The sequence below is a fragment of the Lygodium microphyllum genome, chromosome 13 (assembly GCF_053477565.2).
Source record: "Lygodium microphyllum isolate KBCC chromosome 13, Lygodium_microphyllum_v1.1.10, whole genome shotgun sequence".
In the NCBI taxonomy this organism is placed as follows: domain Eukaryota; kingdom Viridiplantae; phylum Streptophyta; class Polypodiopsida; order Schizaeales; family Lygodiaceae; genus Lygodium; species Lygodium microphyllum.
The window spans coordinates 39,956,564-39,972,113 of NC_141147.1; the positions used below are offsets into that span (position 1 = coordinate 39,956,564).

Below are 15,550 nucleotides of genomic sequence, written 5' to 3' on the forward strand. Positions count from 1 at the left end.
TGCATGTCAAGTTACAAAGGAACTTATGTGATTAAATGACATCTAAGACAAATGTAAGGGAATAATGACTGAATTATATATGAAAGTTTCTTATATGGATCCTAATGAAGTTCTTCTGCAAACATAAGAACTCCATGTTTTATGCCATGAACAGAAAACCCTTTGACACCGCAGTGGCCCATGATCTTACTTGAGAGTTGCGAAGCACGAAGAGTTCCCACTACCTCTAGAGGTGGGGATCTTCGTGGTTTGTAAGTCAAGGAGGGGCAAGGTCCATCTACTAGCACCACCGGATGGAACAAACTCCATCTTTTTTCTTCAATCCTCTCACTCATGGGAGTGGACGACGACACAAATAGAGAAAGAGCTGAAGAGTCAAGTAGCGAACCACACCTCCCAGTGGATGGGAGAAGAAGGACTAGCATTGTTTGCACAGCAGTGGCCTGGTTGCATGATGGATATTAACTGGTGGACTGGTGTTGAGGTCCCTCACTTCAGCATTATCTTTCGAGCCCCTACACAGTGGAGAGCTCCGAGGGATGTGATCGAGTGGCCCCTGGCACAGGCGGCCTATTTCTACCAGTGCACAGAGTCCCGACTCTCAGCATGGCTGATAGATGCATTGATAGTACCACCTGGAACATCTATCACCCCTATGGTCCGGCCGAGGGCCACCATAGGGGATTGGAGTTCGCAGTTCAGACCGGCGGCAAAGCGTACTTGCATGCCCCATAGCTTCTCCTCTTCATCAGCAGCCTACATACCGAACAAATGCATGTTCGGTCAGTCATAGGTTTCCCCATGAGCTTACACCTGGCATCCTGGAATGTGAATAGCCTCCACTGCGGTGGGGCACATGGTTCCAGAAAGTTGATTGTTCGGCAAGAGTTGCAGCCTGCCATTGCCGGACGAATCGACATCTTACTTCTACAGGAGCACAAGCTCACCCCCACCCCGGCCCAGCGGGTAGGAAAGGTACTCCCAGACAGCTCGCATACTTACCGGGAGCACGCGATAGGTGCCCACGACAGGAGTGGAGGCGTATGCACCTCTATTGGTCTGAGTCTTACCGCTTGTGTACGAGACCACGGGACGATAGTGGCAGGGAGGGTTCTATGGATCAGATTGGATATTGGGGACTCGTACCTTGGAGTCCTTAATGTCTATGCCCCTACGGAGGTTAGGACACGCAGCAGGTTCTGGGTGGAGATCGCGGATGGACTCCCAGAGGTGGACTCCTGGATTATTGGAGGAGACTTCAACAACCTGGAGGCTTTGGAGGACCAGCAGGGCAGAGGGAGAAACTACCAGGGCATGGCCGGGGAGGAGCAGGAGGCATGGGAGGTCTTTCTACTCGCAGTAGGAGCACGCAATGCTTGGAGAGACCTTGCCTTCCACAAGAGGGAGAGATCGCTGAACTTCTCTTGGGGATACAGGCGGCTAGGTAGAGTCCTGATGGAGCGGTTGGACAGGTTTTATGTGGGAGAGTGGGGAGGCTCTCGGGGAGGCCAGATTGGGCAGTTGGGGGGCACCACGTTGCCCGATTATTGCCCAGTTCTCCTGACACTAGATTCCCCAACATCTGCCCTAGATACACGATCTTGTTGGATCCCTGACTCGATCTATAGGAGGGAGGAGGTGACGAGACAAATAGAGCAGATTTGGACCAGAGAGGGGTAGGAGGGACCAGATCATAGAGGAGGTTAAAGAGGTTCTAGCTGAGTCGAGCAAAATCTGCCAAGAGGCAACCATACAGGCCAGGCAGCAAAGCTGGGAGGAGGAGAGAGCGCTCCAGCGGGACCTTGCAGCCACGCAGAGATTATTACAGGAGGCACCAAGGGACCCCACTCTCCACGCACAAGAGGTGCGCGCGCGAGCAGCCATTGCTGGCCTAGAGGACAGGCGCTTAGAGTTCTCTTTCCGCACCTCAGTAGCTTTCTGGGCGCGGAAGGGGGACACGATGTACAAGGAGTTTTTCTAGGTGCACCAGCCTTGCACCTCAGAAGAGCAAATACGCAGCCTTCGAGATCAGTATGGGAGAACCCATTCTAGCCCAAACGAGGTGATGGAGATTGCCATTGACTACTACAGACGCCTCTTCCAGCAGGAGACAGCCTCAGCTAGAGGACAGCGATGTAGACAACAGGTCTGGGATAACATCCCGTCCCTCGTCACAGAGATGGGACGCTCCCTCCTAGCCCCCTTACAGAGAAGGAACTAAAGGAGGGTTTCCATACACAGGACAGGCAGAAATGCCCGGGAGAGGATGGCCTCTCTAAGGCTTTCTTCACTACCTTCTGGGAAGTGGTGAAGGACCCCCTACTGATGGCCTTTCAGGAGATTTTCACTTCAAGGCAGATGCCAGGGAGTCTTTCGGCAGGCCTTATTAGTCTTCTCCCCAAAGGGGGAGACCGGTTGGAGCTTTCCCAATGGAGACCGATCACCTTATTGTCAGTGGCCTATAAGGCGCTGGCAAAGATGATTGGTAGGCGACTACGCCCCGTGCTTCCAAACATCATCCATGACACACAGACAGGCTTTGTCCAGGATAGGAGCATCCTAGACAATGTATTCACCTTCTTTGAGGCGACAAAGTGGGCCCAGCACAGTGGGCAGAGACTGGTCGTACTACTCTTGGATTTTGAGAAAGCTTATGACAGGGTGAACTGGGATTTCCTAGAGGGCACCATGGTGAGGTTGGGTTTCCCCCAGGCTTGGATTTGAGGGGTCTCCATACTTTACAGATCGGCCACTATCAGGGTTCTCATAGGTGGTAGGCGAGGGGAGGAGTTTCGGTTGGAGAGATCAATCCGACAGGGCTGCCCCCTGGCCCCCTACCTGTTGCTTCTCTTTGCAAAGGCGATGTCTCACTTCCTCAGGTCACGTATGAGCGGATTACGTGGCCTCCGGCTTCGAGTGAGAGAGGAGACCGAGTTGTTAGACTCAGAGTATTCAGATGATACAACACTCTACATAGAGAACGACGAGTTGATGCTGGAGAGAGTGAGGCTAGCTCTTGAAGTGTTCTGTTCTGCAGCGGGAGCAAAAATCAAATGGCAAAAGTCGGTTGGTTTCCTCACAGACCCGGACTCTAGCACGGATTGGGGGCATCCACCTGGGATTTAGATGGGTGAGCAGAGGGCAAACCATCCGGTACCTAGACTGATAAGGCCGAGCCCTGGAGGTTAACCAGGTCCTCCTAGCGACAGCCTAGTACATCGCCTCGTGTTGGTGCTTCTCCTCATCCTGTGTAATACAGCTTCGCTGCCTAGTGCGGAATTTCCTTTAGTCCGGGTCACACAGCTCCAGGGATTCCAGGGCCAAGTTGGCGTGGGCGACCATCATACGACATCAGTTAGAGGGAGGGCTTGGGATCATAGACCCAGAGTATCAGAGTATGGCCCTCTTGGGCAAGCTAGTTGTCCGCGGCCTCACACCGAGAGGGCAGACCTGGAAGGTCCTATTGCAAGAGGGTCTTCAGGACTGTAGACCAAGGCTTGGCGATGAGTGGAGGCCGTCCCTGAGATGGAACTTCACGTCAGCCCAGATCACCCCCCCCAAATCACCCTTCCTACGCAGCTTGCTCTGCCTGTGGCAGGGCCTCCGTAAGGCCCTAATCCAGAGCCCCCCACGCTGCCAGGAGGAGATAGACCGTCAGCCGGTGATCTGGAACCCCCTGGTCAAAAACCAAGAAAGAGCACAGATTGGCAAGCACCCCCACATCCAGTGGGCTGGTTGGGAGGCTGGCCGGGCTTGTACCATCAGGACATGGCGGGAGGTGTACGAGATGGCGAATGAGGAGGTGCTGCAGCAAGTATCAAGCTGCCAGCGCGAGGAGTGGAGCTGAGAGCGAAGATAGACACAACAATACCTCAGGAGTGGCTTGCTCCTCCGATACAAGAGCCGATAGAGCCCGGCGAGATATAGGCCGCTAGGTTTTCACCAGCAAGCATCCCCCTACAGGTGGCAAGAAGAGTGAGTGGCGCTCCTCTTGGGACCTTTTTCACCGTACAGGAGGGGGGGCGTCTGGCTCTTGACAGAGGGCAACAGGATGAGGGGATAGCTGTCCTTTCATGGAAGAGGATCCAAGTGATTGACCTTCAAGGGAAGACATGGCGACTGGACCCATTGGTCTTTTGGCAAGAGCTCAGGGAGTGACGCCTCTGGATCTGGGAAGGAAGGCCACTTGATGAGCTGGAGTGGGATCCAGGAGACTGGCCGGCCACTATGGTCGCCAAGAAGCCACAAAGGTTCCTAGAGTACACCACCAGGATTGGCAAACACGTACTGATGCTGGAGGATATGGATTGGGCACCGTCACGTAGCAGGCACTGGGAGGAGCCCAACATCACGGAGCCGTTCCGACAGACCTGGCGCTGCCTATGGGACAGCTGGAGACCAAGGAAGGTATCGTATTTTTTATGGCTGGTGGCACATGGAGGCTTGGCGGTGGGAAGTTGGCTTGCCCAAATGCAGGAGGGAGTTTGTAAGCGCTATATACAGCAGTCTGTGGAAAACCCAAAGCACTGCCTTTGGTCATGTGAGGCGGCACAACTCGTGTGGAGAGGAGTATGCCGCATCCTTCACCGCATAGCATCCAACCTTGGATGTATCTCTTGGGGTGCTTTCTGATGGGAGGCGGTCAGCCAGGGCCATCACCTTCTGTATGAGGCGGGGATGCAGGATACGATATTCATTATTGAGGCAAGGTTGTGCGCAGTGGTCGGTTTAGAGGCTTTACCCATCCGCCAGGTACTGGAGCCCACAGCAAACCGCTTTGAGGTATGGGAGATCATAGGGAGTCTTACTGGTTGGCATATCTAGAAGGCGCGGTGTCAGGTGGCTTTCTGCGGAGAGAGACTTTCAGTACATGCGACCTTAGCAGAGCTCTGGACCTTCATCATCCACTCCCTTCAAGACCAATGGGATCAGGTGCAGGGCGCGTCCAGGGCTGGTCAGGAGCTCCGATGTCATTTCATGCGCACTTGGGGTGGCCAGGACCTGTTCTTCATGATGCAAGCAAGCAGCCCCAAATGGCGATACACCCCCCTCCATGGCTTCTTGCTCCCCATCCCCCCCAGACCACCTTGAGAGGCTTGTATATATGATGTATTTGTGACTTTCATCAGCTCCACCTTGTCTGTTGAGCATGAGTACTCTGTTGTAATCAATTTTTTTGAGTAATATAATCAGCCACATTTTACTTGCAAAAAAAAAAGGTCTTCCAATGGCTGCAAATCAGACCAACAGCATCTCCTCCCTCTCTCTTGCAGACTAAATACACTAAAGATGCCTCTCGCTAGCCTCTAAAGACGTTTTTCAATCTTACATGGGCAATTTTTAACAAGTCGCAGCCTTCCCAAATCGTTTTTCCAATATTATCCATAATTAAATATTAATTTTAAATCTTTAAATACTGAAAATTAATCTAATAATTATTTTGGTGACTTCAAAAATAATCTGGCTAGCCAATAATTAAATTGGCTAGGCAACTTCCATTCCTAAGTGTCTCTGCGCCATCTTTGACCATCAGATTGGCATTAGGTACCATTAAACGCCACTTCACTAGTGTCACCAACTGACACTTATAGCCAAATTAATGACTTAAGCCAACAACTGGCACCAAATACCACCAAGTATTTGTGCAGCATAAGTTATAGTAACTTTTGAGGTTGACATCCCGGATTTCCTCGCGTCCCGGGCTCAAAAATTACACTAACCCCAGTTACACATCACATGTTCAACATTTACTTAACCATGTGATTAAAAATTAATACACATATTAAGTAAAGTTTCAAAAATACATATCCTCATAACTGTCCTTCCCCTTAAAATCCTTGCAATCGCCAAATGCATCAAAAGCAAAATAGTGGGTTGGAATTTCCACAATGCATCATAGTTAACACAACATTGTGCACTGTTGCTTAACCATTCCATATGCCCAACACATGCTAAAAATTACCAGCCAATCATAACATACCATGAGACTCACAAAAAATCTTATTTTTAAAAAACATTGCCAGATTATCATGTGACATGTCTATTTCTCATGAGCTCAATTCATCTGGCAAAACCAAACCATAGCATAGCATAACCAAGCATAAACCATGGGTAAAACATCAATGGCATCAAAACATATGTTGTTGTCCATGGAACAAGATGTAAACCATTGAAAACTGAACATAATCTGATATGAGAACTGATCACAAACTCATTGCAAAAACCAACGAGCAATCAATGCAAAAACTGATACAAAACTAATTCCAAAAGTGACCATAAACGGTTCTTAAGCTTATCAAAAACTAAGTTGAAACTCATTTTTTGTCTCAAAATTGAGGCAAAATTCATGCTAAGTTTATCATAAGCTGATGCAAAAGTATAGTTCCAATGCCCGGGTGAAACTCATACTCATCTACATACATCTCACAGTGACCAGTACACTAAGTAGTGACCTCATGGCAAACATACTATCAGCGCAATACCTTGGATGCATGCTGAATACATCCAAGATCCACTACATACAAGAGTTGTCCATAACTGGAGGAGTGGAAGTGCTACCTTCCCCTTGAGCATCAGGCGATACTCTAGACCCTTGCTCTACTAAACCTGACAGAGTCTGAACTAAAATCGGCTCTAACTGAAATGCATCTAGATAAAGCTGCAACAACTAAGGATGTTCCACCAAGTCATCCTCTTCCATCCATTTGGCATCCATTGGTGAATAATTCTGAAATTTCACTAAGTATCTCCCAAAAACTTTACCTTTCTTTTCTTATGTGCCAAAATCTGCTTAGGTACCAAAATCTCATCCAGCTCCTCAACCTCAAGTTGAATTTCAGCAAGCATATCCTTTGGCACATCACCATGAAAAGGCCTCAACCAACTGACATGAAAGGCATTGCGTATCTGCCAATGTGGAGATAATATCAGCCAATATGCCACATCATTGATATTCTCCAACACTTAATCTTTCTCACACTCAACTTTGGATACAATCTTTCTCTTCCTTTCATCTTTTTCAGCCTTGCCTTTTCAAAACGCAGCAATACATAATCACCCTCTACAAATTGCAAAGCACGTGTGTGGCGATCAGCTACCCTCTTTTGCTTTTCTTGCGATCTCTGAAGTGCATATTTTATCATTGCACAGGCTACATCCAAGTTTTCCACATAGCGATCAACCTCAAAGATCTTATCCTTAGTTTGCAAAATAGGTGATACCTTTTTGTCACCCTTAACCACCTCAAATGAAGCTTTGCCCATAGAACTATGCACTGTGTTATTGTAAGCAAACTCAACCAAGGACAAATACTACTCCCACTGTGTCTTGTGGTCTGAAACATAGCATCTCAAAAGATCTAACACTGTGGAATTTGTTTCCTCAGACTGACCATCTGTCTGTGGATGGAAGAATGATGAGAATTTCAGCATGATACCCATATTCTCAAACAAGCCCTTACAAAATAAACTAGTCATCCGGGGGTCTCGATCACTAATGATCGACTCTTGCATACCATGATACTTAAATATCCTTCTGGCATACGATGCATGTCTTAACAAATTGTTCTACATTATGTCTCAAAGCTAGCTAATAAAAGAAATGCTCCACTACCTTGACCGTGGCATCAATACCTCTATATCTTGCATACAGAGGAGCATAACTTTCAATGATAACTCTAGGTCTTAACTGCTTTGTGACACACAATCGTCCATGCATCATCAAAAATCCATCTCTTAGCACAAAGTGTCCATGCCTTTGGCCATTGCAAAGCTGATCATAAACATTAGCAAAGTCCGAATCAGCAACATATCGCTCTTTCATGGCATCCAACTCAGTGTGATAAACCATGCTGACGGCTAAAAATTTGTGGCTTATGTGACAGTGCATCAGCCACAACATTCTTTAGCATCTAGCTTATTCCAAGCTATCATACATTGACTGCTGCAAAAAATGGTGCATTTGCTGAATTTACATCAAAACCAATGCCAAACGGAGCATTTGCATGACCAGCATTCTTTCCTTGAGCCCTATAAGCATTAGGGGGTGCAGATGTAGTACCAAATATGCTACTTTGTGCCCCAGGCATCAAGCCAATGCTGCCATACATAGAGTTTTGCATATTTCCAGCCATACCCAAATACATGGGACCTTGCACACCATGCATTGGTTGCTGCATACCATAGGAATTTGTGCCATACATTCCCGTATACGGTCCTTGTCCAACCATAGCATAATGAACCCTGCTTCCACCAAAATATCCTGACTGCCCCATCATAGCATGCATGCCCGACTGTCCAAAATCCATTGGATCGGCACTTCCGTGATGGCCTTGCATTTGCATTTCTTGCCCCGTAGGTACCAACTGTTTTATTTCATTAGCATCTTTGGGAGCTTCAAATGAAGGGTTTGGCATTATCCTCAGTGCATCTTGCTATCTCGAAGGTGTAGAAGACGTCTTTCTCTTCTTGCCTTTGCTGTCCTTCTTTGAAGCATTCAAAAATTGGGTAAATTGAGGATCCTTTGCCAATTCAGCAAAGAGATTTGCTGTTGTTCTTATCCAATTCTTGAACTGGTCATCAAATTCCTCTTCACTTTGCTGGTCATCAACCTCCTTATGCCTTGAAGGCCGTGCATCTTATCCAATAGCAACATTTTTAGCTTGTTGTCCATGGTCTAAGCCTTGTCCAAGGTCATGCATTGCATTTCCTTCATTCCCATGTGAATGTTCTTACTGAGAGGCATCATCACTCCTTGAGTCCATCTCACTGTATGAAGACATATTGCTATAAATCCTCGGCTGATAGTAAAAATCAGCACTAGCACAAAGCTTTGGCTTGCAATCAAGTGCCTCGAGCCCACCAAATCAAAAAATTGAGTGGTGTCCCGGCAACGGAACCATGTAGCCAACCTTCCTCCTTGGATAGGGTGGTAAATAACCTGATTAAGCACTATTTACAGCAATTAACAAATTCACAAAACTGAAAAGCACACTTTACCATATAATCTTGGACATTGAACACCCTGTTGGCCCCAAAACTGACGCCCCTTTTCGGTATTTATTTAACTTAATTGAAGAAGAAGTTGATGTACAATGGGATTCTCCCAATCCCCTTTGGTATTCCAACTCGTCTTGCTGTTCAAAACAACCAACAAGTCTTTAATCTGATTTGCCTCTTGATTCGGGCAATCAATTGGCCTTCACCCGCTTTGATGGAGATGGAAAATGCCCCAAATTCAATTATTTGTTGGTCCCTCCACTTGAATAGGCTAAAAACAGCTTCAGCCCTATTGAATCCAAGTCTTGGAGCTTCCAATTTCTAGCAGGCTTCCCAAGGCTGCTGCTAAACCCTAATTTTTGCTGCAGATTAAGACTTACAACAGAGAAATCTGAAATTTCTCAGTCTCTGGTGATCTCAATGCTGCAATCTTTCGAGCAAGGCTGTAGAAAGACTGGGAGATAAGAGGCAATGCTGAGGAGAGAAAATTCAAACTTTCTTCAAGAAGAACTGAAGAAAATCTGTCATTTACTGCTATTGCCCTGTCTCGATAGCTTATAGATGCAAAGAACTGAAAAAAATCGCTCATTTACTGCAATTGCCCAGTCTCAACAGCTTGTAGATGCTGTCACCTACTGTTGATTGGTCTTCTCCTGCCCTTGGCTGCCTCAGAAGGTCCTCCAATGGCTGCAAGTCAGACCAGTAACATCTCCTCCCTCTCTCTTACAGACTGAATACACTAAAAATGCCTCTCTTTAGCCTCTAAAGATGTTTTGCAATCTTGCATGGGCATTTTTGACAACAAGTGGCAGTCTTCCCAAATGGTTTTTCCAGCATTATCCATAATTAAATATTAATTTTCAATCTTTAAATACTGAAAATTAATCTAATAATTATTTCAGTGCCCTGAAAAATAATCTGACTGGCCAATAATTAAATTAGCTAGGCAACTTCCGTTCCCAAGTGTCTCTGCACCATCTTTGACCATCAGATTGGCATTAGGTACCATTAAACGTCACTTCTCTAGTGTCACCAACTGACACTTACAGCCAAATGAATAACCTAGCCCAACAACTAGCACCAGATACCATAAAGTACTTGTGCGGCATAACTTATAGCAACTTTTGCCTTTAACATCCCGTGATTTCCTCACGTCCCGAGCTTGTAAATTTACTCTAACCCCAATCACAACTCGCATATGCAACATTTACTTAACCATGTGATTAAAAATTAATCCACATGTTGAGTGAGGTTTCAAAAATACATGTCCTTATGACACCTGGCAGTCATGTTCTCCTCGAAGATCAACCAATCCATAAAGTGTGAGAATGCTTCTAACTTCAACTCCAAGAAATACGCCCAAGTTATACTGCTAAAACTAACAATTAGTATAAAGTATAAACTCCCCTTAAGAGAGTCTGTCCACATCGGTCCACATAAGTCCGTCGAAACAAGCTCCAAGGGATGCTTAGCCATATTATGATGATCATGATGGAGAGAATGAGAACATGATGATGACAACTAAAGTAAAGAGCATGCGAAACAACTATTGGATGCTCAAACCTAAGAACCTATCGCCATTTAGCAAGCCCCGGTCATCTACTCAACTTCAATGGAGGCTCACGAATAAACCCCAACCAAGACCATGGCCCCTTCGGATCCCCAAACCATCATGCAAACAATTGAATTGGCAAAAGAAGAGTCGAAGGAGGTCTTATATGTCACTCTAATGGGTGTCCAAAGCCCCACTTAAGGCACAAGGGTATGATTAGGGTTGTTGGTACCTTTGGCTTTCAAAGCACTATGCCAATAATAATGATGCAAGAGCAGGATGAGGTCGTCCAAAGTGAAATGGATTCACTAAAAGAGCTTGTGGAAGACCTCATGGAGTAAGTTGCGAAGCTTCATAGAGAAAAAGACAAGGTGCATTAAACCAACAGACTTGTAAAATATGCAAGCTGAACTAACAAAAATTTACTACTAGTCAAAAAGGGAGAAAAGCATCCATAAACTGTCATGTGACACTAACCCACAGCTAGGTAGGTCCAAGAGGTCCAATGAAGACAATAATAGGATGCCAAAGCTGTTGTCACCCCTAACATGACTAGGATGGACTGTTGGGCGACATGGAAAAGACTAATGGGCAAAAACAATGCCAGAAAATGGAAGATGGATGATAGGGGATAAAGAATGGCCTCACTGTTAGTCTTGTTTTATAGAGCTTTTGAAATATTTATCCTAATGAGACTTCTTTCGATTTACATCTAATGACTTTCTTTTTGGGGCTATACAAGAGCTGAATAAATTAAGAGACGTCTGAGAATTTGAATTTGACCTAATTTTTCATAGCTTTAAGACCCCCTCTTAGGCCCAAAAAAGAATCCCTAACAAGCAATGCTCTACCCCTTTGTTTTGTTTTTCAATTTTTTTTTCACATTTGCCTCTTTGCTTGTATTATGAACTTCCTATCAAGGGGACAAATACTACCCATGAGAGCAATGGCTACTAGGGATCAAGGTGAGCAATCAACCCCATGTGCTTCACTTAATTCAATAAAAGGGATGCATGTTGGCCATAGTTATAATTTTTCACTTTGAAGACTATCCCAATTGGAATTTTCATGAAGCCAAGCACCCAAACACAAAATACAATGTTATAGAAGGAGATGCAAATGAGGCATGCAATGTAACACATTTCCATAAGAGTAGCATCCTCATTGTGGTTTACACTTACCCATGTGCCTCTTTACAAGAATGCAAAAGTAGGATCTACATACAAAAGGGAGGGAAATCGATGTAGCAGACAAAAGAATAAACCAAAACGTGCATGTACATTGAGGGTGGCAACTCCTTTTCACCATCTAGCATCAAGTCAATGTTGGAGGAGGAGGAGACCAAGTATCCCCTTTGACCATCAAGTTGGTGCCAAAGGAGAAAAAAGAGGAGGAGGAGGAATGTCTCCAAGCTAGACAAATGAAGATGGAAAGCCATCATGGTAGCCTAATAAAGTTCTTCAAACTTTGCCACGTGGAGTGGAAGCAATAATAATATCCAGCTCTCTACTAGACCAAGCAATGCCATGCCTAGTGGACACCTAAGGAGACCCAATCTCTTAATATATTGCATACAATCATCATTCATTTGAAATAAGTTACTTTTGTCTCTATTCACCATCCATTTCTTTCTTCTCTATTCACCCTCTTTGTGAATTTGATTGTACATTAAGTTCCTAATATACGCTATTATAGTTCTCTCCTGCTGCACACTATTGTTGTAATTACACGGGGTATTTGATCCTCGCTCTCCCTCTATGCACATCGAGACCTTGACAAAAATAACTGGATGGTCCAACAACTGAATACTGATGTGGCCTCGCTTATTTGATCTACGCTAATTTTTTACTGTCGTGAATGGTTATGGTGATTTCATCACATAAGCACATTGTCCATCAGCTCTCAAATGGCTAACAAGGAACCGCATGAAGCGCCTTAGCTTCATCATGTCCAGAAAAAGACGGCATGACAAATGAAACAAATGGAGTTCTGTAAGGCTGTCTGGAAGTTCTTAAGAGATACTCAGCTAAAAGAGAACCTGCCAAAGGGCATAACAGCATTCTGTCCTCCCTGTTTTCCTTCTCAGTAGACACATCCTGAACTAAGAAAACATTTCACGATGCTAAAATGAGACATCACCAGAGGAAAGTGCACTCACAGGCAGACTGCGAAACTACTCTTTCGATCTTCTTCATCAGAGTCCCGTGCCATTTGTGAGGACCAGCCATTGTGTCCGACTTCACTGCATCTATTTTAAATTTCGTATTAGGCTACGGTAGCAGGGCCAGAAAACAGAACATTAGAGACTGACCCATGACGGATTTATACCCGCTACAGGTAGGTTCAGAATCCGGATGTAAAACGTGTTCGTACTTTGTAAGTTGGGTTCGCACAGTTGCGATACGATTGTTGTCCTGCACAGCCCACTAATTCAGCAAGATAGGCTCTCTATCCCGAGCACATCTAACATTATGAATCACGAATGTAACACATTGAATACCCCTAATCATGACTATTTGAATTCAAAACTAAACTTCATCAAATCTAAGCGGATAACTATCTACCCACCCTATCCTTTGCCTATAAAATCCTTACCTTTTGCAGCAATTCCTGAATCGTACTAATGTCTATCTCTTTCATGAGCATCCTCCTCTTGTCATCTCATGCATGTGTACCTAGGAATCCCCTTACTTTGAAGTACCCTCCCATGGATAGGTAAGTGCTCTGTAATTGTTGTCTTGATCTAAGTCTACCATGTCCCAAGTGTGCCTTGTTGGCATGTGCCCTATAGTACATAATTTTATTGTACTCAATTCTACTTTTGTTGAGTACCCTGCTATTGTGTGACATGTTGTGCACTCAATTCTATTGTCCTCAATTTTGCTACTATCAAGTACCCTGCTCTGCCATATCTCATGTGTCTAAGAGTGCACCTTGTTGCTTTGCACCCTGCAACACCCAACTGTACTAGGCTCAATTTTGATCTTGTTGAGTACCCTACCATGTGCACAATGATGATGTACTCAAGCTTGTTGCTGCTCTAAGTACCCTACTCTACACAAAGCTACCCAACCCACCTTGCAAACGAGTCTAACTTCTCAATTATTAGATTGAGAAATAACCTAATTCTTGTCATGCTTTTCCTACCCTACCATGTCTCAAGTATGTGAGTGCAAGGCATGTCTATCTTCAAGACATCCCTTTGTCTCTCACATTTTATGCACCAATTTGATGTTAGATAGGAAAGGGTATAGAGTCTGTCAATGTGGAGGAATCCATGAGACATCTCTTGCATTTTGCCTTGTCATGAAAGAGGTCAAACCAACTTGCCCCCTCATTCCATCACCAAAAACATGGCTACCCAAGTTGCCCAAAACTAATGGAGAGGATCATATTCATAGAGATCTACCCATGGAACAACCATCAAAGAAGAGGGTTCAATGTTTTGACTATGCTTCTTTACTTGATAAGGTATAGTCAACCATAGTGGGCTACTTAGAGTGGCATTGTCCATAGAGAAACATGTAACATTTTATGTTATGTTTGGCAAGCCACTCCCGAACAACTACATCTTTAAGACTATCAATCAATCCTTTGTTGCATTTCTTAATGCTCAATTGTCATCTTTACTATTATGTTTTTTAACACATAATTCTCCTTCCTCTACATCATGCCAAGCAAGAGGACAAACGCACAAAGGCATCCCAACACGGCTATTTGCAAACCACAATTTCATATAGTTAGAGCTCCACCCAAGCCAACTTGTTTGCATTACAAAAGGACACATCCTCCTAAATCTACAAATAAGAAAAGTGGTCCATCCACTCCAACACATGGCAACCAATCCAATGAGGCTCCCGCATTGCCTCTTCCACCTTCTCCCAAGTCCCCCACAAAGATTGCCCATAAGAAAAGGAGGCAACCAACATGGAATGAAACTTAATACATGGGGAGGGAGCATGCTAGATGTCATCCCTATGATCTTCAAGAGCTATACTACAAGGGGGTCTAAGGGACTAGAGGAACTAGAGGGACTAGAGGGAGAAGAAGGAAGGAAGAGGAAGAGAGAAACAAGATATGAAGGAAGGGAGAGGAAGAGAGAAATAGAGAGAGAAAGGGGGGAAGGGTAACAAAGAGAGAGAAAAAGAGAGAAATGAGATATGAAGGAAGGGAGAGAGGAGAATGAGTGAGAGAAACAATGAGGGGGGGAGAGAAACAAAGAGAGAGGTAACAAAGAAAGAGAAAGAGAGAAAGAAAGAGAGGGGGAGAGAAAGAAACGGAGAGTGAAGTAAGAGGTGGAAGAAAAGGGTGAGGTAAAGAGAGGAAGGAGAGTGAAAAGAAGAGAGAGAGGGGGGGAGAAAAAGGGATGGAAAAAGGGGGGAAAAGAGAGATAGAGAGAACAATAAATAGAGAGAGTGTGAGAAAAATGGAAACAATGAGAGAATTTGAGTGAATAGAATGATAGAAAAATAAAGGGATAGGGGGAAAAAAGACACAAAGAGAGGTGGGGAGAGAGAATCTTTCAATGTCATTGTTTTATAAGTTTTTTATTTTCTATATTTGATTTTGATTGTAATGAGATGCATTGAGTGAGAGTGGAGAAGAAAAGAGAGAAAGAAATAGAGAGAAGAAGGGAGGGAAAGAAAAAGAGAGAAGAAGTGAGAGTGGGGAGGGAAGGTGGAGGAGAGAAAGAAACATTGAAAAAGAGGGGGGGAGAGAGAGAAACAAAGAAGAATGAAGGGAAGCAAATAAAAAAAGAGAAAGAGAGAGAGAGAAAGAGGGGTGGGGAGATAAACAAAGAAGGATGAAGAGAGGCAAATTAAAAGAGAGAGAGAGAGAGGGGGGGTGGGGAGAGAAATAGATAGGGGGATAAATAAAAACAGAGAGACATGGAGAGAAAAGGAATGGACAAAGAGAGATAGAGGGAGGCAAACAAATAAAGGGAAAGGGAGAGAAAGAGGAGTAATCCTTAAAATAAAGGAAGATCACCAATGAGGGGAAC

At 44.8% G+C, this 15,550-nt stretch overlaps 1 protein-coding gene across 1 annotated transcript in view; it reads right to left on the minus strand.

The window, feature by feature from the left end:
- ALG12 (homolog of asparagine-linked glycosylation 12) overlaps positions 1-13,160 on the minus strand; it is a 65,010-nt gene extending 51,850 nt beyond the window's left edge. Inside the window, 3 exon segments of the mRNA XM_087690983.1 lie at positions 12,707-12,796; positions 12,877-12,962; positions 13,144-13,160. Of these exon segments, the coding sequence (XP_087547109.1) occupies positions 12,707-12,776 (70 nt within the window). The 5' untranslated portion in view covers positions 12,777-12,796; positions 12,877-12,962; positions 13,144-13,160.
- Between the last annotated feature and the right edge of the window lie 2,390 nt (positions 13,161-15,550).